Source organism: Falco peregrinus, chromosome 2, assembly GCF_023634155.1.
Source record: "Falco peregrinus isolate bFalPer1 chromosome 2, bFalPer1.pri, whole genome shotgun sequence".
Taxonomy (NCBI): Eukaryota; Metazoa; Chordata; class Aves; order Falconiformes; family Falconidae; genus Falco; species Falco peregrinus.
The window spans coordinates 90851732-90875255 of record NC_073722.1 but is presented as its reverse complement, the minus strand read 5'-3'; the positions used below and the strand labels follow the sequence as shown (position 1 = coordinate 90875255).

The 23524-nt window shown below is 46.5% G+C and overlaps 1 protein-coding gene across 5 annotated transcripts in view; it reads right to left on the bottom strand.

Moving 5' to 3' along the window:
* Window positions 1–23524, bottom strand: part of TPCN1 (two pore segment channel 1) — a 49313-nt gene continuing 25789 nt past the window's right edge. For all 5 annotated transcript variants that reach the window (XM_055797925.1, XM_055797926.1, XM_055797924.1 and 2 more), the window contains 24 exons: window positions 23329–23442; window positions 22939–23069; window positions 22266–22354; window positions 21627–21661; window positions 20973–21031; window positions 20074–20173; window positions 18908–19024; window positions 17837–17961; window positions 16521–16569; window positions 16255–16318; window positions 15162–15206; window positions 14039–14095; window positions 13896–13949; window positions 12334–12406; window positions 12002–12109; window positions 10697–10768; window positions 9789–9878; window positions 8898–9013; window positions 8171–8217; window positions 7562–7630; window positions 7041–7125; window positions 5372–5508; window positions 4040–4120; window positions 1–2758 (listed from right to left, as the gene is read on the bottom strand). In XM_055797925.1, the coding sequence (XP_055653900.1) occupies window positions 2636–2758; window positions 4040–4120; window positions 5372–5508; window positions 7041–7125; window positions 7562–7630; window positions 8171–8217; window positions 8898–9013; window positions 9789–9878; window positions 10697–10768; window positions 12002–12109; window positions 12334–12406; window positions 13896–13949; window positions 14039–14095; window positions 15162–15206; window positions 16255–16318; window positions 16521–16569; window positions 17837–17961; window positions 18908–19024; window positions 20074–20173; window positions 20973–21031; window positions 21627–21661; window positions 22266–22354; window positions 22939–23069; window positions 23329–23442 (2040 nt within the window). In that variant the 3' untranslated portion in view covers window positions 1–2635. The remainder of the gene's footprint in view (window positions 2759–4039; window positions 4121–5371; window positions 5509–7040; window positions 7126–7561; window positions 7631–8170; window positions 8218–8897; window positions 9014–9788; window positions 9879–10696; window positions 10769–12001; window positions 12110–12333; window positions 12407–13895; window positions 13950–14038; window positions 14096–15161; window positions 15207–16254; window positions 16319–16520; window positions 16570–17836; window positions 17962–18907; window positions 19025–20073; window positions 20174–20972; window positions 21032–21626; window positions 21662–22265; window positions 22355–22938; window positions 23070–23328; window positions 23443–23524) is intronic.

Genomic DNA, 23524 nt, shown 5'->3' with positions numbered 1-23524 from the left:
TTTACAAAGCCGAAGATGCGTTTTATTAGTGTGCTTGAAAAAAAATCTAGAGAACATTTTACAGATGTCCATAAAATCATTTTATAAACAAAACGCCAGCATACAAAATCCTGCCGTGCTTCCTCCCTTGCTCCCTACAAAATGATTGTCTCTGTCGTTAGTCTGTGTGCCAGGTTGGGGAGAGGAGGATAAATAGAAGGGGATGCCCCGTACTCAAACTTTGTTTCTTTCCAAAGTCATATGGAAGCAGTAAACTGTGGCCCTCCTTGGTTTACAAAAATAATTAACACAGTGTGTACACGGGGGCAGATCAACAGGAAACCACAGAAGCAGCACCTGAGCCCTGAACCCCAGTCCAAGCATTCCCATCTCTGTGACACAAGCCCTGTTATTGCATGTTAAGCAGGTTAGTGCCCCCCTCAATGCAGCTTAAAGCTGTAACTCCTTTCACACCCAGAAAACATCCCCAAAAAAGTCACAGACAGCCCTGTAAGGAGAAACAGGCTGTAGGGGAATGAGTTTAAACACAGCCACATTTTTTTTTCCTTAACCTTCACAATGCTCATTCATCCTGCCCACAATTTAAAACAGAATAAACAACATCTCCTCCAGCCCCAGGACTAATCTGGATAAATCTCCCGGGCTGTGACTCCATGCAGAGCAACTGCAAGAGCAACAACTGCACTGCTCATTAATTTGTGGTCAAATTTATGGTTTGGAAAACAGCCCTTTAAGGTCCTTCACGGTTCAGCTCAGAAATAGTTTCATACCTGCGGTACCCAGAAAGGAAACAAAAAGTTGCCCTGAGGCACCCAGGGAATTTGGCAAGGGTTGAGAGCAGATACTAGTGTGCATGCTGCCTGGAAAGCTGCTCACCTGCTCTTTCCATCCCATAGCCCAAATGCTCCCACCATGCCTACATCTGAAAGTCTCATCCACCCAGGAAATGCTCCTGAGCTGCCCGGGTAGGATCAGTCCTCTCCCGCTGTCCTTGTCCTATGCGGTGAGACCACCCAGGAAAAAACAAGGATGTGGGACAAAGGGAATGGGCACACAGATCTCCCACTGCCTGATCCATCTGGAGGAAGGAGAGAGCCTCCCCAGCAAGTTCTACTCTTAAGACTGAACCTGAGAAGATCAAACAGCAAGAGGCGAGAGGAGCCTCCCAGCTGACAGATACTTGTAGCCCTCAGCACTTTCTGTGCTGACAGAGGGGAAAAAAGGGGACTTACAGAGAACGGTTCTCATCACGTTGCAGGCAATGAAACACCAGTGATGACACAACCTGCCATGACCACAGAATAAATGTGGCAGAGCTGGGAAGGGATCCTTTTTCCCCCCTTCCTTCCCATCCCTCAGCTACCAGGTCTGGCAGCCTCCTTGCTGGCTGTAGAGAAGCAGACAGACGAGAAGAATCATTGTCTTCCATGCTCCTCCTGCATCCAAAATTCAGGCGAACAGTAAAGCTGTTTAGTGGATCTTCCTAAGATCCAACTCAGTCAGCATTTGCCAGCCTGAGGAACATTTCTGCAGGAGTGAGAAAGCAGGGGAGGAGCAACACTGCTGTGCTGGGACTTGCTCACCTGTATAAACAAAGCAATAACCTGGCTGAGGACCAACCAGCAGTACTGTTTGATGCCCATAAGCTCTCCTTAACCCAGAACCAGGCAGAAATACGTCAGGCTCAGAGCTGCAAAACCTTCCATTTTTTCCTCCCAGTCATCTATATGAGCTAAGGACCAGCCAGAGATTTGCCATCTATAGAGCAAGTGGCCAAGTGGCAGAAATCAACAGCCACCATCACCCTGCGGAATGTCCCCTCTCACTGAGCAGTGCCAGGCGCTTTGGGGTCCAGAGGCAGTCCCAGTCCCAGGCAGTACCACGGGCAGAACTGACCAGCAGCAATGCCGATACTGGACAGCTACAGCAGAGACAAGAGCTTCTGTCCCCAAACTCCCGTCACACCTATGGTCATAATGCAATGAGATGCTGGCTCTTGGTTCTGTCTCCAGCTGCCACAGAACTGCTCCGGGACAGCTAAATTCAATAATCAGAGCTGGATCTACTACAGGGAGTGCATCCAGGTGTGCCAAAAAGGAGGGGGAAGGCCATCTGCTCTTCCAAAAGTGCTGAAATTTCACGCCACCTCCCCTTTCTTTGCATAAGGAAGGTGGAGAAGAAACAAAATCTCGCTCCCTGATCTTTTATTCATAGGTCAATTGTACCCTTTAAGCAAAAGAGGTTTTCAAAAAGGGCAAAAGTTTTAATATTAAGCAGGTTGCTTCGGCGCATTTCCTGCTGTTAATGGATTACACGTCCCTTTCCCCAAGGTCTGTTAGTGGTAAGACAAAGAGCAGGCTCGGGCCTGGGAAGTGGCTCAGGGGGAGGAGGTCTCTGTTCTGTCCGAGATGCTCACTCTGTGCCAAGCATGGGCGTCATGCTCAATCTGTGTGTAGCAGCCTTACACAGAGTCCCCCGGGCCTCTGGTTTTTCAGCAATTCACTGCCTAGGGGAAGAGATTTAAACCCTACAGCTGAACAGTACACTGAACAGATCTATATACATCATCCCAATATATACGCTGTGAAGTAATACTCTAGGTTATTGCATAGAAGATGGCTTGTGTTAGCTAGGCCTAAATGACAGTCTGGGAGCGTTGTCGGAGGCTCAGGGGCTTCAGAATGCTGTTGGAAGCAGATGCGGGCTCTTGCAACAGTGTCTGAGATTCCTCTTTTCTGGAATGCTCCTCATACCATTCCTGCAACAGGAGATCAAACACACCGAGATCAGGCTCTGCCCCACACTGGCCTCACAGCCCCCCCAGCAGGACCCCGAAGGGCAGAGCCTTCGGCTGCTCTGCTACATGAGGGCACGGTTGCTCAGGCACAGAGGGACTCTTTCCAAAGCCCTGGATGTAGCCTAACCTCCTGGAACACCTGGTTAACTGCAGCATGGCTGTGATGGATGCACCGAGACCTTGCCACCCACAGTTCAAGCAAGAAGTACCAGCTATGGCTCAGCTACAGTTGGCTGAACTGACAAACCTGGGCAAGAAACCATTCCTCTCTCAGAACGTCCCTCCTGAACATCTAGGACTCCAGTGCTGATGACCCCGTGACATTTGGGATTTGCAGAGCTGCTCCCAATCCTGGGCAGTGCCCAGGGTGTCACAGTATGTCACATCCCTGAATAGGAGACGAAGCAGAACAGGCAGGGAGCTTCTCTGCAGATTTCCACCTGGCTCCATGGTAAATAACATGCTCATGTTTTGTTAGGGGGACTGAAGAGTCATCCCCAAGCCAGCTGCCCAAGGGGCAAAGGACAGATTCAAATTGTTACAAGATTAATGCTTTCCAGTACTAAACATTATAATAGCCCATGACCCCTCGAGCCTGGAGATTAATGTTTGGCAGTCACTACAGTGACCAAATCTATGGCATAAAGCTCCTGATACAAAGAGCACTAGCAGAAAAGCCCTAAACATTCCAGATAATCAGTTGACTGAAATGCTTCCCATCTTTGCTAGCCTGCTGTTCTGAAGGAAAACCAGGCGGCATCGCTCACACCAGGCAGCACTCTGCTTGGGAGAGCACTTGGGTTTCTGTGTCAGACAGACACACCCAAGCTCAAACACAATCACATTCCAGTGGCTTAACAAATTAGTGTCCAGCAGCCAAGCCCCAGGAATGCACCACGCATGTGCTCCTAGCCCTGGCCAACAAGTCCAGCGCGGTGAGTCTAGGTAAGCTCAGCCACGTGTGCACCAAGAGCGTGTTACTGTGACTCACACCTGCACAGCCGGTACCCGGACCCGCTGAGGAGGCTCTGACATGCTCTGTGGTTTAAGAAAGTCCCTGACTGCAAGAATGGATCAATCTAAAGTGCACTTCATCTACTGCCCAACCTTCTCACAGAGCACACGGCTGCCTGGGACTCGGAGGAAGAAGGCCTCCGGTGTATAAAAGGATGGTTTGTTATTCTAGGCGATGTTCTGCTCACCAGAGAGACTTGCTGGTATTTCCAACTTGGGCCTACATACCTGAATCTCCTCCTCATACATCTTCATACTCAAATCACTCTTGGTCCTTGATCTGCGTCCCAGAAACAGTGTTGACATTTGCTAGAGTTGGAGGGAGGGGGAGGAAAAAACAAAAAAAAAAAGACATTGATCAGTCACTGAGCAGCTCACAGGATCAGTCCCTGGAACTTCAGGCATCCTTCCAGCAGACACTCATCATTCACTGATGAGCTCGGGCTATCTTGGGCTCCTTCTGTTGTCATGGGGAAAAGAAATTTTAGGGTGCACATCACCTAAACAAATGTTGGCATCTACTGCAGGCTGAGACAAATCACACCGACCAGATCCCCAGAGACTACAGAGGGAGCTGTAGCTTGGATGGATGCATCTGTCAGTGGTGCTTAATTTAGTCAGATGAACATAACATCAGTGCCTGGAACAAGGCTCAAACCCAAGCTTCCAAATAAGATCTTGTCCCACTTGTCCAGATCATTTACTCCATGGGCCTGGACTTCTTAAATCATGTAAGCAGAGAAGTCTGAATTACTCTGACCACATGAGCTATATGAACAAGACTGAGAAGCAAAAGAAATCTCAGGTCTGGCATCATCATTGCAAGGCTGAGGACAGCATCCTCCTTCGGTTTATTGTCTTGAAAACCGCTTCTGATTGGTATCATCACTGCTATTCTGAATTTTGTCTGTGGGAACAAGAGCTCAGCCTATAACTACCAAGCCAACCAAAGCAAATAAAGGTTGCCTAAGAGACTGTAGCACTTGTACTTTGTAGTGGCAATACAAGAATATAATGGCTATTATTAAAACAACCACTCAAGCTCTTCCCAGATGCATGAGACAACAGTTCTGAGACAAGAGCAGTTACCCAGGTCAGCTCATTTTCCCAATTGTCCATCCTATTTTAGAATGAAAATGTAAGCAGCACCATGGAGAAAGGAAGCCTGGTGTTTGGAATCGATACCATCATACTGCTGCATAATGTTTCAGGACTGTCCAAGCCTAAGCGTATGGAGGGCACAGAGAGAGGCAGGAGAATTATAAGACACTGGCTTCCTTGGAGAAAAATACACTTTTTTCCAGCCAGTACTGGGTGAGGACAGCAAAGTTTGCAGGCCATAGCAGCTAGCCTTTGTCAGGGCTATTCAGAGTGCAGGGGAAATTAAGCTGCTACTTTTCTAGAGCAGCTAAACTTTGTGCCAGTGCTGCAGAGCCCCTCCAGTAGCTCAGCTCTCAATATTACAAAGACACATGCAGCTTCTCTCTTAAGACAGCAAAAAGGCTATTGTGGACTTTCCTCCCCCAAAGCTGAGAACTTGCAGTAAGCATTTCCTCTTACCCCATATTTGTCCATCTGCAAAACGATCTTCTGCAGCTGAGCTGTTTCAGCAGCAGCTGAACTCCGCTTGTACAGCTCAATTATGCCAACCACTTCCTCCTTGGAGATCTCCTTCTCCAGTACAATGCCGTTGTCTTCTGGAAAAGCAAGAAAAAAAGAGAAAAAAAAAGTATCCAAGGTGAACGTTGTTTCATCAGCCACTATGATAAGCCTGGAAGGCAAAGCTTAACAGCACGCAGGACCAAGCCAGATGTCAGGCACAGTCTGTACCTACTTTTGTGACTAGAACGTACATGTCCTTGTCCCCCCAAATAAGTTAGCTAGTGTGTAGGGCTAGCAAGCATCTCAGCTTTTTAAAACATCAGGCTCAATATCTTAAAAAAAAATAATACAAAAATCTTGTAGCTTTTTGCTTGCCTGTGAATTAACTAGCAAAGCAAATAATTACACAGAAATTGCTGCCTTTTGACCTTCAACAACTTGGGAGTTCAGTGCTAACAAGCGTCTTTCACCGCACCCTTCAAACTGGGTGCAGCAGGGATCACGATGAAAAGTGTTTCTGTAACTAACAACTCCTGGCTCCTACAGGCCTGCGCCACACAAATTTGATCTTCTGGCACCTCAGAAAGATGAGAGGCTGATCAAAGCTACTCCTGTGGCTGGGGCCTTCATCACGTTTCTGTGGGGAAGATTCTCTGGTATGAAATATATGAGTGCAGTAGCTGTAACTCCTTCCTGCAGAGGAGTGTAAAGAGTTATTAAGAGTAGTCTTCATGGAGAATGAATAGAAAAGTCTGGGTGTAGATGACCCAAAGGAATAGCCAGAGAAGGGCTGTAGGAGATTAATGTGTTTATGGCACCTAAATTAGCAGGTCATGAAGCTACATGCAGCTTCAGACATCCAGCTCAGGAGACAAGGACAGTGAGTAAAACTGATGACTCACAGGGGTGACGAGATGGAGAAACCAGTCACTGTCAGTTCCTAAAGAGTACCCAAATGCACATCCAAAACCAGCACGTAGTCACCAGTAAGTACAACTGGGAGATGTGGAAAGAACCGAACTGGATAGGCAGTGTCCATTGTCCTCCATGTCACGGTAAAGAGAGCTGGCACACCACTTGGATCCAGTGTTTTGGTGCCTGAATGCTGAACAAGCCACTCTGAGACATGTGCTGGTGCCAGTGAGGGTATTAGTGAGGAAGGGAAACTGGTTTTAAAGAAAAAAAAAAAATCCCTTCTTGTAAAGTCTCTTGTTGAACTTTGCTACATCATTGCTGTAAAGTTTCCTACATTTCTTTAATGAAATGTATGCAGACTTCCTATCTTCAAGCAATTTGGTTGAAATGGCTCAGGTAGTTGAAGTTTATACACAAACACATGTGCACACACCCACCCATCCCTCTATATATAAACACCTCCCCCCCATACATACATACACACACACGCACTTACTTTTTGGGGAGTGCTGGGGGAGAGATGAGGGGCAAGGCAGAAAGGCCAGACCAAAATATCACACAAAAGTGCAAGAATTAGCTTAGGAAATAAGGCTAAAAAATAAACAACAACAAAAAATCTGGTCTTGCTGGCCAGTCCCACTCTCTCCTACAGACATAAGACATCAGGGAGAGAAGACAAAATATTGTAGGTCAACCAGTCCTCAGTTCTGACCTTCTGAATCTTGGTTCTTCCGAGTGTAGTTCATGCGGAAGACGAAAGCATCCAGAATAAAAGCCACAATGATTGTCATCACCACCTGGGAGGACATGAACAGAAGAGGTCAAGAGGCTGCTGCTGGGGGATTCTTCCAGCCCAGTTCAACCAGAAACTCAGCATTTTATCTGTGCTTCAAGTCTATGCTCCCCAGCTCCTCCACGGCAGAGAGGATGCACACACCACACATCCACCTGTGAGTAAACTGCCAACAGTCTGCCACAATGGGGACAGAACAGAACTCTTGTGCTGCCCTAGTCCTTACCTCAGGCCAGGTTTGTGTGGCATCAGCTCTGTTGATGCCCATAAATTCAACTTTCTGCAAGTGATATGGACTCACACCTGTTTCTGGAAGACATTTATGCACAACAACAAAGTTGTCCTCATTTAGGCATGGAAGCTCCTTCTGGAACACAGTAAAAGCTGTCTGCCCTCCCCATCCCCACTATCTGATGCATGAAACACATCCAGAAACCTACCATGGTCACAATATAGAAGATCATGAAGTAAAGACGGCTCCAGTGAGTGGTTTGGGATGTCACCCCTTCCTAAAGAGGAAAGGCAAGAAGTCAGTAGTGCACAAAAGAAGGAAAAATCTGCTGTTAACTGCTTGCCAACAGACATAAAGCAGCATAAATGGTATCTCTCTCTCATTCATGGCTCCACAGTTAGCCTCAGGGACTGCCTGTGCAGTGCTCAATGCCCCAGCTGGTCCTTGCAGCTAATCTGCCTCTCAAGCTAAAAGGAGAGTTTCCTATACACAACATTTAAAGTTTGTGGGTTTAAAAGCCATTGCTGCTATGAGAACGTAGTTTGAACAGCAGGTGACAAGCTGGAATACAGTGACTCCGTTTGTCTAGGCTGCGAAACCCGAAGGCCTGAAGGCCAGTCAAGATTCACAAGAAAACATGCCCAGCAGCATGTCAAAGGTCAAATGCCATCAGGACCAAAAGATATCTGGCAACAACAAGTGACAACGTTGGGCCCATCTCCAATCATCAGAAGAAAGCAGTGGTGGCACAGAAGATCTAGCTCAACTGGCAGAGTCTGTGCTGTCTATACACACATGGTAGCTGAGCTTTACTTACCATGATGATGTACCAGTCGTTGACAACTGTCAGCTCAAACAGCGTGACTGCATACAAGTGGGAGAAAAAATACAGACAATTCCTTTATCCACCCTGACCTACTTTACAGTGATTCTTAGACAAAATATTTGATGGGAAAGACTGAAGCAAGATACCAAAGTTTCAATAAAGCCAGCAGATCCAGAGACAGAATGCAGACCTTCATTACTGCAATTACTTCAGACAAAGGGGGTAGACCCACAGAACCAGAAGCATGGCTTAATCTATATTTCTTAAAAGAATCAGAAACAGACTGGACTCCTTCCACCAGAGAGCGTGGAGACCTCTGAAATCACCACGAGATAAGCATCTCTCCTCACACGTTAAGAAAAATCAGTGGGTTTAAAGAAATATATTAGCATCAGTATTGGTTCTTTAGAAGGGTAGTGACTTAACGTCCTCAAACATCTCTGGAAGTCTGGTCTGATCACCAGTCAGAACAGATCTGCTGGCTTCACACTGGCTTTTGAGAGACTTCTGCTTACCTTGCAAAACAGACATGGCACAGTTAGTCAGGTGGAGCTCTCCAGACAGAGAGAGCAGGATGCTGAGCGTTTGAGGTGCGTTAGTAGGACTCAACGGGAGAGTCCCAGGCTTACATGAGCATTATTACAGTCCTGCTGTCCAGCTCTGCAGGAACACAGATGCACTAAGGAATAGTTTTTGCTACGGATGAAACTGCCCTTACCAAAGCTGTTCAAAATGTTGTCAAAGTTGTTGAGATAGTAATAACCTTCTTCCACAACCGTCTTGTTGCCAACTGTATGATTCACCCAGCGGTAGGAATCTGCGACCGTGCTTGTGCTGGTTGGAGAAATCAGGACAAAGAATGAGAAGAGACTAGAAAAGCAAGGAAAATGCCAAGGGTTATAAATACCGAAACACTGGGAAGGTGGTGAGCAGAGTGGCAGTTTCTACCTCTTGGCCAACACTTGCAATTTTCTCTGAAAGAAAGCTTCTCTCTTCATAGCTCAGCACAAGCCCAGGGAGCACATGGTGTCTTTCTAATCATTCAGCAAATATACCAGGGAAACTGAGTGTTTGATTTAGACTCCTTGGCTCACACCCTTAAAGCTTGGCATTTCCAAGCGGTCTGCCACCATTTAAGATGAAAAGGGCACAGGACAGGACAGCTTAGCTTCCAAGAATGGGTGAATTTATCGTGTTACAAAGTAAGGCCTAAATATGTAACAGGTCTGGCCAAGCAACTCTGGCATCGCCAAGATAAAAATCTGGACTTCACTCTAAAGCAGATGTTACAAGAGTTTCCAGCCATGGTACCATGAAGTTGTCCTCCCAGTGCAGCTACCTGAGGCAAGTTACAGAACTCGTTAAAGCCAGCCACCCCTACCACAAAAATCTCTGCCTTTCCAAATGCAATGCAAAAGTCATTTCATCCGATCTTACCTAGCCAAGTGAAGTGTCTCCTAGATTTTCACAGCACGTTGCCTTAGCTGCAGACCCCCACTCAGACCCATTCGCTGGCCCCTGCTCCACAGGGAGACAGAGCTGCCAGAGCTCACTGCTACTGGCTCTGTACCAAAACCACTGCAGAGGGGGACGGGTACGTGGTACTCACTTGCAGCAGTTCGGGTAGACCACGCCAGCAAAGAACTCCATGCCAACAATGGCAAAGCAATAGTAGAAGATCAGCAGGGTTAAACCCAGGCTGGGGGCAAAAAACAGAAAGAGTACTGTGCTACTGAAGAGTTGCTAAGGCAGGGAAACACAGACACAGGCTGGTTGCTCTGGAAGGCATTTCCAGCGGATGGGAAGCAGCACTGAAAACCCCAGACCACCCTCCCTGCCACTGTGGCTCTGCAGTTCTTCGCCTGCCCTCATTCAAGAAGTCCTTGGACAAGGAGCTTGCCACTCACTGAAGAGAAAAACTAAAAAGCAGCCTGGATTCCCTCCCAGTCTGTCTCTTCTGGTAAACAAACGTCCCTCCACACTTTCTTTAACAAAGAACAACACACACTGTTTCTGCCCTCTCCACGTCCTTGGCTGCAGGGACTGTGCCAAGAACAGCATTCTCTAGCTAACACACTCTGCTCAGACCGCCCTCGAGGGAATGAGGTCTGAGGATGCCCCACTCAAACCCCAAGCTCCTTCTTCCCCACCATTTCACAATAATGCTCAAGTGGCTGTACTAAGCACTAGTATATTCATGTTAATGTTCCTCCCAGATGGGCCTCCCCTCTCACCAAAGCTGGGATGGGGGAGATAAATCACACAAGCATCGATTCTTAGTTATAACACAAAAGCAGGAGGCGGCCCAGGGTGCTGGAGTGCTGCTTATCACCTACTGCTCCAAGAAACTGGAAGATTAACACCCCCTGCAGCACACTGAAGAATCAGTTACAACCTGTTGACAGATCAGAGCATAAACACCTTTAGCAGGTTTAACAGGTCCCTACCTTGACCCTGATCCTAGACACTAAACCTTCACTCTCCTCTCCCTGTCGTCATGCAAAAAGAAGTTAGTACCTGGCCATCCGGGGGAACAACTCAAACATAGTATCCAGTACATTTCTGTAGCGTTTCTTCAATTTAAATAACCTGAAAGGAGAAGCCAGTAGTTACCTACACACTGCAGCTCTCCTCGCGTTGTTGGAAATACAGTATCACGGTTCTCTGTACCTCTGTAGTCAATGAACAGTAAGGGTTCCTGACACCAAACTCATAGGATCTGCTCTGGCTCAAGTGGTCTCTGCTCACCTAACAACATCCCACTGTCCCATCCGAATGTTTATGATACATTCAACTAAGTGTTCACAGGATTGAGGAATCTCAAGGAAAAGCCTATGTCTTTTTACAAAGCATGATGCATAAATAGCTATTTAAAAAAACCATAAAAATCGTAAGAACTTAAATTAGTCCTGTGTACAGGGTCAGGATTCGTTACTCCTTTCCTCAGACACAAGCTTTTCCGTGTTTCCCCCATGACCCAATAAAACTGATGAAAGAAAACTGCATTGTGCCTGCTAATTTAAGATTTGGCAACTCCATCAGCCTTTACAGAGAAACACAGCTGCCAAACACAGTCTTTGGCAAGGGAGCAACACAGAAAACATTATTTTTTTCCCCCCCTTGAGTATCATAAAGTGTTCTTTAAATCCTCACTGAAGAGCTAAATTGCATTAGCTTGTTTTTAACAAAACAACATTTTGCCTCAAATGCCATCCCCCTATGACTCTCAGCATTCTGCAAAGGTGAAGGTACCTCTAACAGCCTCGAAATGAGAGGGTTAATCAGACCCATCTTACTGAGCTGCAGAGAGGTTACAGGCCACAGTCTTGCTTAAAGTGCAAGAAGCAGTTAGAGCAGGGTTGTACTTCACCCTAGAAAGCAACATCCTTTGAAAACTGTAATTTCTGGTAATTCAATGGAAATTATTAAACTGGCTCAGACTGTGTCACCCTGACAGAAAAGCTTTTCTCTGAACAGCATCAGACAATTTAGAGGAGGTGTAAGAACCCCACGAAGGCAGACACAGGATAATCTGCCCCCAGTAAATCCCTTGATCTCTATTAGAGATCAGCTTAAGCTCCAAAGCACGGGGTTTCATATCCCATCCCAAGTTTTTGTTATCATTCATTTTGATAACTCTGGCTAATCTCATTACCCCACGCAATTCCTGTTTGCCATGGTCACGTACCCACAGAGCAATCCTTGCCCTCTCCTGGTGAGGAGCTCGGTCCCCAGCTGGATTGATGGAAAACAAGCCTGGCTGTTTTCTCCCCACCTGCTCTCTGTAACGCGCCCCCCCCCCCCCCAGCCTTCCTGTCTCACCTCAGCAGCTGAAGGGGTCGCAAAACCACAATGAAGTAGAACGGCTCCATGTTAAACGCCAGTGCCATGAGCCCCAAAAATGCAAACAGGGTGACTGAGAAGTCAAAGCTGAAAATAAAATAAAATAAAATAAGGACAATGATTTATCATTCGTGTTTCAGCAGAGAAGAGGTACTTGGTGATGCTCCAGCCTAACAAGATGCACAAGGCCAAGGGCAGAATTATAACAGCCTGCTGACAGCCTTATCTACAGGCCTAAAAACTCATCTAAGAAGTTGGTCTTTTGAACCCAGCAGTTATCACATCTCTCAAAAACATCACCGTGCACTTACAGGTTCCAGCCTGAGGACAGGTACTCAACGGGCCCCAGTCCAGTGGTCTTCAGGAGCAGCTCCACGCCATAGACTGTAAACCAAGATGACAGCCATGGTCAGAACTAAGCAGCATCACTAGGTGGGCTTATGCAAAGGCTTGTGCTCAAAGATGTGTGGTGCTTTAAGCACAGGACTTTCGAACACAGGTCTAAAAGACCCCCACCCATCCTCCTTATTCTTGGTGAGATGCCAAAGAGACATTAACCCTCCAAATCGACACTTTCCTGTATTCATCGCTATGACTCCTCAGAACAGTCTACAGAGTACTCAGCTGGCTAACACACTATAGATGTTGAGGCACAAGGTCCCATAGGAAAGGTTGGAAAGTGGTGTCGGGAATTCAATCCTGCCTGTTCATTTCCTTCTATCTCAGCGAAATGTATCCGCATCCCATAGCCCAGCCTTGACCTGCAGGGGTTGATCCTTTCAAAGAAGAGCCGTCTACTTTCACTCCCTGTCCTGGCAGCACCCTGTGGGCCTGTAGGTTAAAGAACACCGTAATAACATGACAATGCCCTGTTTGTCAACCCAAAGTCTTTCTTTCCAGGTTCTGGGGGGCATGGGGGTGGAGGTGGGAGAGAAACAAAGAGAAGAGCTGGATGACAACGTCCCTGTGAAAAGAAGCGTCGCAGAGTGCCTCAGCCTTCAAACTTCTGTAACAAGTGTTTTGAAGACTAATGGCCAGGGAAGCACTAGAGCTGCCCAGCAGTCAAAGAAGAGGTTAGGAACCTCTCCTAGACTCTCCAAAGAACCTCCCGCTTTTTTTACACACTATTTTGATTCTGTGGAGCTACACTTTGCTTCTCCTCGAGCAAGAGACGCTGGCAGGAGAAGGGAATTCACGTCACTGAAGAGTTCTATGGCAGTGCAACGAACCAGCCCATGAAGAAGCAATTGCTTACACTTGGGCTGAAAAGGAAGACTAAAGTACAGGTTCGTGGAGGGGATGGTGTCCAGTTAGAAAACTCAGCTCATCAACTAGTTCACCTAGTCCTTTCAGTCTTCTCCTCAACATGCCCCTGCACTCCGTACTCCAAACAGGACTGCCGTGCTTTGTGTGGCGGAGTGCCAGCTCACAGCTGCAATCAGATCAGAGCTGGTAACACCTCCTGGAATAGTCAGTGCAGTGCAGAGCAATGTGAGCAACTCCACACAGAGCCATCACAAGTCTGGAGGAGCTTATCACTTCACATGCTGTGCCTAATAAACGAGGCTATTCTGTTCTCAGGGCTGAAGCCAGCTTTAAGAATAATACTGCAGCTTTTGCGGAGAGTTGCACCAGAGGTAAGAGGCTCCCCAGACTGCAGTGGCACAGGGAGCTGTGTAACAGTGCAGCAGTGTTCACATGGGTCCGTGGGGATGCTGACAATCACTGCCAGGCACAGCATTGTTCTAGATGGAGCCTGGACACCTGTGGCTAAGTTTTAACTTCAAACTGAATAATCTTCTAGGAACGGAGCTGTCTGTTCCCCTCCCAACTCCTTCTGAAACGACAGCTCTGCTGGGAGGCATCAACTTACTCGTGAGGAAGACTATGTAGCTCCACGGGACATTTCTGGAGAAGAAATTCCCTCCTGCAAGACACAAGAAGAACTTTTTCTAGCCTTCCCTTTTTTTCAGTCCCCAGCATCACAGTTGGAAAACAAGCCACAACATTTCCTACCTTGCAGCATGAAGGTTTCAACAAGAATCCAAATTCCATTCACAGCCACCACAGTATCTGGAAAACAAAGTAAAAACCCAGGCAAAACCTGTCCTGGACCAGAAGGCATCTGTTTTTTAGGCTAACAAAAAGAGTATAATATTGGACAAGTGGCAGGGTCATTGTTTCCAATTCAACATAGAAACTGAACACATCACTTGGGAGAGTCTTCTATCCTCACTTGCCCAGGCCTTTAACAGATGCAGTACCTTTATCTTCCAGAATGAAACAGAACTAAAACAAAACAATGGTCTGAATCATCTCAATCATTTTTACTCAAAATTATTTTACATTCTGCCATGTTAGTACCTGCATATTTCACCTTTCTCCTACTTCTGGAACAAAATCTTGAGAACCACTGGGTCTCCAATAGTACAGGACAAAGCTCCGTCAGCCTGGATCTATCACTGCTCCCCAACATTCAAATCCTGGAGGTGCAGGACTTCTTTTCACTCAGATCTCCTCACCCTCTTTAGTTTAGCATCCCAACTTAACAAAAAATTCTCCTCCAACATTCAAAAAAAACCCCCAAATTACCGAGTAGGAACAGATAGTTTAGAACATAGCAAGTAGCACCACAAGTAAGTACTTTCTCCTCTAGAGAAGAGGAGCAGAGGATCATTCTAGCAGGCAGTACAGTTGCCAAGCAATCCCTCCAGCCACGAGGATGCCTGCACCTTCTCAAGTGCAAACAGAAGAAGTTGGTCGTCTGGTAAGGCAGTTTCTTACCCAGCATCCTTCAGCTGCAAGATAAAAACCTCAAGGTTTGTGAAAGCTAACCACCCACCTACCTAAATGCGACGTCTACAGAATTAGACCCACAAGTGCGTTGTGAAGTACTGAACTGATGAGCCTCTCCAGAAAACTTGACACAGCGAGAGCTGACAGCCCAGGCTGCAGTTAACGCTCAGCATGAGGATGCCGTTCCCTCCCTCTCTGCCAAAACTCCAAAATTTGTACGCGAGCCATGGCTCAGACCGAAGACCAGCCGCACCACGCTATGTCCTTGCGAGGGCTGGCAGACACAGCGTACCCGTGTGATCAAGGGAGCCTAGCAGAGAGGCAGCTCGTTACTTCTACTTACACATAGAGTATTGGAACACACGGGACTTCACAAGGATGTTGATGCCTGCATGAAGGAAAGTATGACAAAACAAATGTTTACACAATCCTCCATACCTCACACACAGCTTCCTTTATCTTCTCCTTAGAGACATTTTTCATACCAATCCTCAGCACAGAAGATAAACAGACTCGAAAATTATTAACTTTTACTTCTTGGGACCAAGTTCAAATTTTCTCTAGAATTTTAGCACCAATGAACTCACTATCCTTAACACCCGAGATGTCTTTTTTTTTTTTCTCTCTATGTACTAGTTCTGTGGTGTGGACAGGGGTAAATGCAGCTGCTGAAGCACTGCCTGCGTTTGGAACAACACGTACGCTGTCAAGGAGGGTTGAATGCATCAGCAGAGATATGCAGGACTCCTGTGACAGCTGTGTGTTTGCACCAAGATGGGGTTAACTCTTTCCCACTAACATACAACACTGGAAAATAACTGCAGGTAAGTTCTTATTTCTGAATGGCTACATTCAGTCAGCAAACTTCGGACACGGGAGATAAATCACATTTGCAAAACAGATTACATTGATGGGTATTTCAGACCTCTTTCCCCTTCCCGAGCAGCTGCACTTGACCTGCACAAGCGCTGCAACCACATCTTGGGACTAGTAAGCCTAGCAGCTCTTGTGAAAACACAAATCCCACTCCATAGCCACTGCTGTGAGTTACCACCTGGGATGTGGACAAACTCTATAAACTCTAGCAGATTCAGCAATCATAATCCCCCCCCGCAACCTCTGTGCTGAAAACGGAATACAGCCCTCTAACCTCAGGGTCTGGTTCGCTACAGAGCTTCTGCCAAGAAGTCTCTTATTTTAAGGAAGCCAGGGTCAGAGTACAGGGAATATTTGCATGACAGAAATCTTCCCTGGAGATTCTGGATACAAGGCTGTGGGCTTGGAGGCTCTGAGTACACAGAGAATCGGTTAGCAGGCCTTCCCTCAGCTGTTTACCAGGGACATAACAGAAGATCCCTTCGGAGGGCCCTGTCTTCGTAAAGAAATGCTCTTCCTGCTAGTTGAACACATGCTGTCATGAAAACACAGACTGTTACCTTTAAAAATAAGGAACGCTGTCCGTGGAAGGTCATCAAACCAGTGCTCGCGATTTCGTTTTGCCTGAAAGCAGAACAGATGTGATCAGAAGTAGTCAATGCCACATCCATACAAACAATGTGCAGTGGTGGAGACCCACCTTATTCCCATCATCTGCTTCTTTTAGATTGCCTTTGCTCCTTACCCACCTTCTCTTTAATCACTGGCCTCCTTTGCTCTCCCTCCCACACACACTCCCCCTCTTCTCCATCCAATAAATACTCACCTTCCATTTTAAGCCAACAACTTCATAGAAATTGTAAAAATCCTTTAGACTGCAAAACAGAAAGAAGCATCTGATCAGAGCCTTGGAGATTATTAGATCCTTAATTGTCCTCGTCAGGCATCAGCAGCAGAGAGTCCCTGGAATTTATTAACTCCTGATTAGAACTGCAGCCACAGCTGATATAACTCACCACTGACCTCTTCCCGGTCTAGCCAAAGGTTAGGGGCTGACAGTGGCCAGAACAGGGTGCAAAGCCTGTCTTCTTTCTGGAATGCCACAGCCCTTGGAGGAAACCGTGACACTACTGAACTGCAGAATTTTACTACCAAGAGGAAAGACCTGAGGCTTAGATAGCAAATTGCAAGGGACAGAGATCGTACTACTCTTCGAGAAGAAATCTTGGACTGTCTTAATTACTCGCACAGTCCTTTTCCAAGGTCTTTGCACATTTTCTTTTGAGGGTAACAATGACATTTGAAAAAGGACATGAAAGCAAAGAAACTCATAAAACACGAGTGCCTGTCTTGGTGCTCAGGGTCAGGCCTATAACAGCTTTTAGGTGTCTGGAAGTGAGAATGCTGAACTTCTCAGACTCTTACTGGTGTCATTAGGTGCCTAAATTTAAGAACACAGTCCTTCTCCCTATGCCATTTTCAATACCTCTCTGTGGCACTTGACTTTAAGGTGAAGCGCTGGCACCAGTTTCATGGGAGACTCACTCCCAGCCTGTCTGCGGCCAGAACAAAGGAAAAGGAAGAGAAAGTCTCCTGCTCTAATTCCCTCTACTTCCATGCTGGCTGGAGTTAGCTGCACCCACCCACCAGAATGGTAATTCTCTGCCTCATAACACAGAGGATGAGAGTCCTGAAAGCACCAGCAGAACCAGATTTTAATTAACAAAACCCTGGGGGACACAGCCAGCTGCTGGAAAAAACAAAAACTTGTTAAGCTGTGAGGCTGCACTGTGTGAAGAAATGCTCCTTGCAGGCTCTAGTGCTGTTCCTCAATTTCTCACTCCTCTGTTCTGGCAGGGGAGGTGGGAAACAGAAGTCTGCATGGTGACTGCCAGCAGAGCGCTGTATCCACAAGAGGGCACGCAGGAACTCCATCACCTCTGAAGAAAAACCTCAGCTCCCGGGGTACCCACCCCTCCATGCTCCCTGCTTCCAGACAAATCCTTTCAATCACATAACTCTATTCCCACATCTCAGACAACGTTCATTTTATAACCCCAGCCATCCTCTCTCCAAGGTATAACCTAGATCCAGGAGTGAAGCAACCTCCCTGCTCTGGGTGCGACAATACGACCATCCTACCTGACTAAAGGAGTATTGCTTTGATTCAGTGCTTTGAAAGTGAGATATCGCTCTCTGGCACACATCCGAGGCTTGTAAAACCGCAACAGCCCTTCAAAGTGCTTGAAGGAAACTCCAGACGGCCTCTAGAAACGAGGGAATGTTTGTCATAAGCAGCAACATCAGGCAGAAGCACATAGAGGCTAGCGCATTTAATTCTCACTTCAGATTTGTTTTAAGCAAGATTTCTACATTATCGCAAGATGCCGTTATAACCAAGCCCCAGAAGTACTCTAAGCTATTACTTTAACATACTGAGCTTATCCCAGAGCACAGAGATCAGAAAGCTCCCCTGGCAATCAGTCCCTCCAGTAAATGCAGAACTGTTCCCTGTTGCCCTACCATGCGAAAACTGTCCAACCAGACACCCCGAGCAACAGAGTTCAACCGCTCTTCTTGGGAAATTAGGAGACAGCCTAACGGATCCCATTACTAGCGCTTTTTTAAGGCTATCAGCTGTGTGCCCTAAACACGAACTAATCTACTAGAAGTGGGTTAGTTATTTTTGGGCCTTATTTCTCTTGCTGCTCCCCAGGCTCAGCAAGAAATCAACCCTCTCTCCCCCAAGTGCTCTGTCCCTGCAAAGAGTTGTTTCTAGGTGAGTTACTTCTGTTTCTGCACCATTCACTCATGCGGTATCTAGCAACTGTACTGTATCTCCACTTGCATGACCCACCCCTTCCCTAAGTACCGGTGCTTGAGAAGCAAGTCTGCAAGTGACCCACACTGAATCAGAGAGAAATCAGTGATCACACACACTCCAGAACAAATTTCACTCATTTTATCAAGACGCTTCCATAATCTCACATGGGGCTGAAATTCACTCTCTTTTTCCTCCAGAAACAGATATAAACAAGTTACCTGAATGAAAAAAAAAGGAGCTGAGTGTGACTACAGTCAACAGACACATAAATCATCTGTTTTGGAACATGCTCCTTGAACACTCCAGACCACTGGTGTTCTTAAACCATTGCTGACCTCCCCTCCTGCTGGACTCCGGGCTGTTCTCAGCCTCCCTGCAGGACCCTGTACCTGTTTGGTGATCAGCAGGCGGTAGGCGTGCTGTATGGCCGTGCGCTTGTGCAGCAGCAAGGACTTGAACTTCCTCTTCTCGATATCATTGAAAGTGTCGAACACAACTGCGAGAAGCTGTAGAGAGAAGACAAGAGAGAAAGTAATGCTTTGATCCTTAACCTCTGCAGCTACCTGAGGCAGCGCTTCTCAAACAGGCAGGAACATCAGTCTAGAAAGGCATGAGAGGCATTGCCTGCAGAAGGAATTTACTAAGCGCTACACTGATTGAGGCACAGAGTCAGTGAGGGCCCGTTGGCCAGGAGGGATCTCACAAAGGGATCACCAAGCACACTGCACACACACCGATCCACTTTCCGGAAGAGGCCCAGATGTTTCTGCCCTCCTAATGCTCACTAGTGGTTTTAAGCGCTAAGGCTAAACCCCACACATGCCAACAGAAAACAGCAGAAAAAGGTTTGTTAAAATGCCCTGATCTCTTCCTAGAAAGTGGGTTTTGAGGACTGCTCTCTGGACTCACCCTTCCACGGACGCTTTGGCAGAAACATGTCAAAGCTAACCCTCCATCTAGGACAGCAGCAGGGAAATCCAAGCCCACCACATGCATCAGATCACCCACCCTGGGTTGCAGAGTTCCTCAACTCCTTTGGTAAGCCCCTTTCCACCACTCACATCCTCCCCTGAGCTGGTGGTCCTGGCCCTGCCCTAGATGTCGCAAGAAGCAGAGCCAGCACAGCAGCTATGCTCTCACACTGCTGTCACCAGCACCCTTCAAGTCCTGCCATACTTAGTAATTCCATTCCCCTCAAACTGATTTACAAAGTATTTCAGGCAAGCCCAGATAATAAAATGCCATCTTATGATAAATAATTAAGACAGAAAAGAACAATAAATTTCATGCAACCGAGTATGTCACTCCAAGCATGATATTAATGTGAGAGAAGTTGAAAGAGACTTGTATCATTCTGGTTTCTGTGATTTAGCTCAATTCCTTCTGGTTAAACATTAAAAGAGTCCTATCCGTAGCAAAGCTGTCATTTCTGGAAGTATTTTGCCAGAAGGTCTCAGATCATTACAGAGCACTCTTGGGAATGGGGAAGGCTGTGCTGGGCAAGGAGCTCCAAAGTCAGGCAGAGAGAAGTTGGGTGCTTCTTCAGGGGACTCACCAAGTTCATGATGAAGTACAGCTCAATGGAGAGATACACTATGAAGAAGACACAGGACCAGGGGTTTCGGGCATAAGATGGCATCATCACATCAGGGAAACTGCATCCAAAAAAAGACACGAGTTTAAGCACCAAATAGCTCATGCTATAGGCTTCCTGCTACGAAGGCAAAAGGCACAGGACCCAGGTGTGTGTGCAAACTCACACCCAAAGATCTGCTCATTTCTGCGAAACACATGGTTGCTCATGCCACAGCAGTTTGTGCCTAGCAACGAACAGCAAGAACATGGAGGTATGAAAAAAATAAATATGAAAAGCACATTCTTTGCACAGCCCAAAACCAAATGGGCAAAGGGGATTTGTAACGTGGCTAAGGGTTGTGCTTCGATACTTAGCAATGACAGCAATACAGCTTTGGTGCAAGAGTGTTACAACCTAAGATTTATTCCATCCTCTGCTAATTTCCTAATCCTCAGAGCTCTCCCTGACAGCAGATCAATATTTACCCACTGTTGTTATCCTCCTTTCCTAGCAGATAGGTGAACTGAAGCAGAGGAATAGGAAGTTACTTCACAACAGCAAATTGTCGGCTGACAAAGGAGCACAAACAGAACTTTCCCTTCTTGGACCGAGGCCTAATAAAGCTGTTTCCCCCTTACTGCCCTCACAGTGATGAGGAGGTCCGAGTCGCTTAGAGATAACTGCATCTGAGGTCACAGTATCCTAAACCAAAATGAAATACCAGTTCTTCCTATGCAGGCTGACCCAGGAAATCTCTCTGTCATACAGAGGAAAGGGATTGTATTTGGAGACAGAGTATTTCTGCAAATAAACTCTTGGCTCTGCTAGACTTCTTTAGGGGTAAAGGGAAAGACTGAGCTAGAAAAGCATGAACTTACTTTGAAGTGGTCAAAAGCACGAAGAGATTCACGAGGCTGTTCTCCAAGGTATTGAAGTACTGAAAGAAAAAACTCCCATGACAAAACGCAAGCAGAATTTCATAGTGACATTTCACTCAAAAAACCACCAACCCACCTACTTGAACACAGGCATTTCTACAATTCCCTGATGCCTCCCCTAGAGAAAGGGTACTTCAGCATCGGTCCTTTTTAAAGGTGCCCGAGAGATGGCATGTGAAGAGTTTAAAAATTAAAAGCTCATCTACATATTTTTGTAGTAGTTACACCCAGCAAGCTACAGACTCAATCAGTAGCAGGACCTAGTGGCTGCTCGACTCTGACAGCAACAGTCTGAAGTGGTTGAGCTTTCACCCAGATACCTTCCTCCCCTGGGGACAGCAGCAGGTGGCTCATTTGACTGAATTAAGACACCAAGAACAAGGAACAACTCCATGAACGTTCCCTTTGGGACAAGCTGACTTTGAAGAAGTTCCTTCCCAGCAGGGGTAGACCAGGGTAACCGTCTCTGAGCAGCTAGCATCTGGCCTCCCTGGCCACCACACAGGAATAAGCTAAGTCTACACAGGAATGTTTGATTCTTAAGCAAGTCAAAATGGGACCCAAGCTTCAGGTGAAAGAACCAGCGATACTCACCGGATCCGACTGGTTAGGAGAAAACAAATAAAAACCTAGAGAAACAGCAGAGAAGGTAAAAGAGGAGAGAAAAAAGGGAAAGAACAATCAAAAATAAAGTCTGTTTAATACCGAGCAGCGCAGTGATGAGTCTCTGTTCCCAAAGAGAAGGTCATGCAAAGATTAAGCCCTCTCTGACACCATGAAGCGGCAAGTATCTGAAAGGCCTTTTCCAGGTTTGCCAAAAAATGTCACTGGCATTTCACCAATCCTTTTGGAAAACAAACTTTCTGGGCATGGTTTGCATACAGGACTGTAGCAAGTACACGACAGCCGCATGCTTTGTGAGAATGTAGACTAAACTTACAAGATTGGGGAACAGCTGATGGAAACAGAACTGGGAAACCACAAACACACACACCACAGACTGTCCTCTGGAAGAGGTCAAAAGGACTTTTGCCTCAAAATCAAATACCCAGCTTCTAGATTTTTTTGATCTTTAATTCTGCCTTCCAGATGACTGCGGATGAAATGGAATAAATGGAAGATCCTGGCAGGACTCTGATTCTGAGCAGCTTTGTATTCATTCGAGTTGTTTGTGTTAATTTTGGACAATAACTGGTTAAGAGCACCACTTCATCTTCCATAAATACAACTCACCCAGAATGGCAAAAATCACCATGAAGAAAAGCAGGAGGAGAAGAATGTCAATAAATGGTGGGAGGGACTGGAAGATCTGTCGCAGATTTCTGAAAAATAAGAAAACATAAATAAACTAGAACTTGCATGTTTTCTCCTCCAAGTTGGCAGGGGAAAAATCCCCAACAACACACCATACTTGAGGACTGACTTTCCACTTCCTCCAAGGATTAAAAGTAGAAAGCTAGGTAAGTTAAGATTGTTCCCAAGCTACCTATCTGTCCTTTGCAGTCAGCTCTCAGGTACTGCAAACAATACTATTGTCACCCTGTCAACTTTCCTTCTCCAGACTAAAGACTAGCTCTGTGATTCATCGTGCAGTTTGCAGGCAAACCTAGGAACCAGAAACAATACAGCCACATTCAAGTGTTGTGCTCGCCAAGGTAGTTCATACAGCTGAGGACAGTATATATAAGCACTGTGTACCATCAGCATATGCAAAGCTACTACCTATGAAATTTCCCTACATAGGCAAGACACTAGGTACGCTTCAGTCACGATTACAAAAGATGCCCGAGATCTGAAATGTCCGTGAAAGACACCTACTTTCCTGAGATGCCTGCGGGATCAGAGTGCTTTTCCCCACCCGAGTCCCAGGCATGAGAGCAGAAACCCCAGCCAGCTGACCACTCACCTTCTGACGGCACCACAGTAACGGCAGTCCACCAAGAAGATACAGCGCAGAGCTCTGGTTATCCGGACGTGTGAGGTTTGGCGCACCAACACCACGATGGCCTCTATAAACTGTACAAACAGCACGCAAGTCTGCAAAAAAGTGGTTTCATGAGAGGCACAGTTGCAGTCTCCTTTTGGGAAAGGCAGAGCTCTCACTGACCATCCATTTGTTTGGACACTTTAAGGATGGGAGGTGTTCTTGAGAGCTTAGAGATCTCACATGAATCATTTGGCACACGGGACGCATGGCTAGGTCATCTTTGCTATAGTACAGGCCAGTATTTAATCTGGTTCTTTGGTTCCCGAAGACGTTGAAGGAGAAACACTGACCATCAAACAGACAACTTACCTTTACCATAGTCCTTTTGTGCCTGATAAAGGTTTGGAAGCCCAGCCACCTCATCTTCATTGAGAGTTCAAAGACTACCACAATTAATGCAAACAGCTCCAGGGTTGCATGGACCTGTTACAATACAGCAAAGCTTAAATCAGTGCTTCTGATTACAAAGAGCAGCACATCAGAGGCCACGATTCTGCCCTATTTC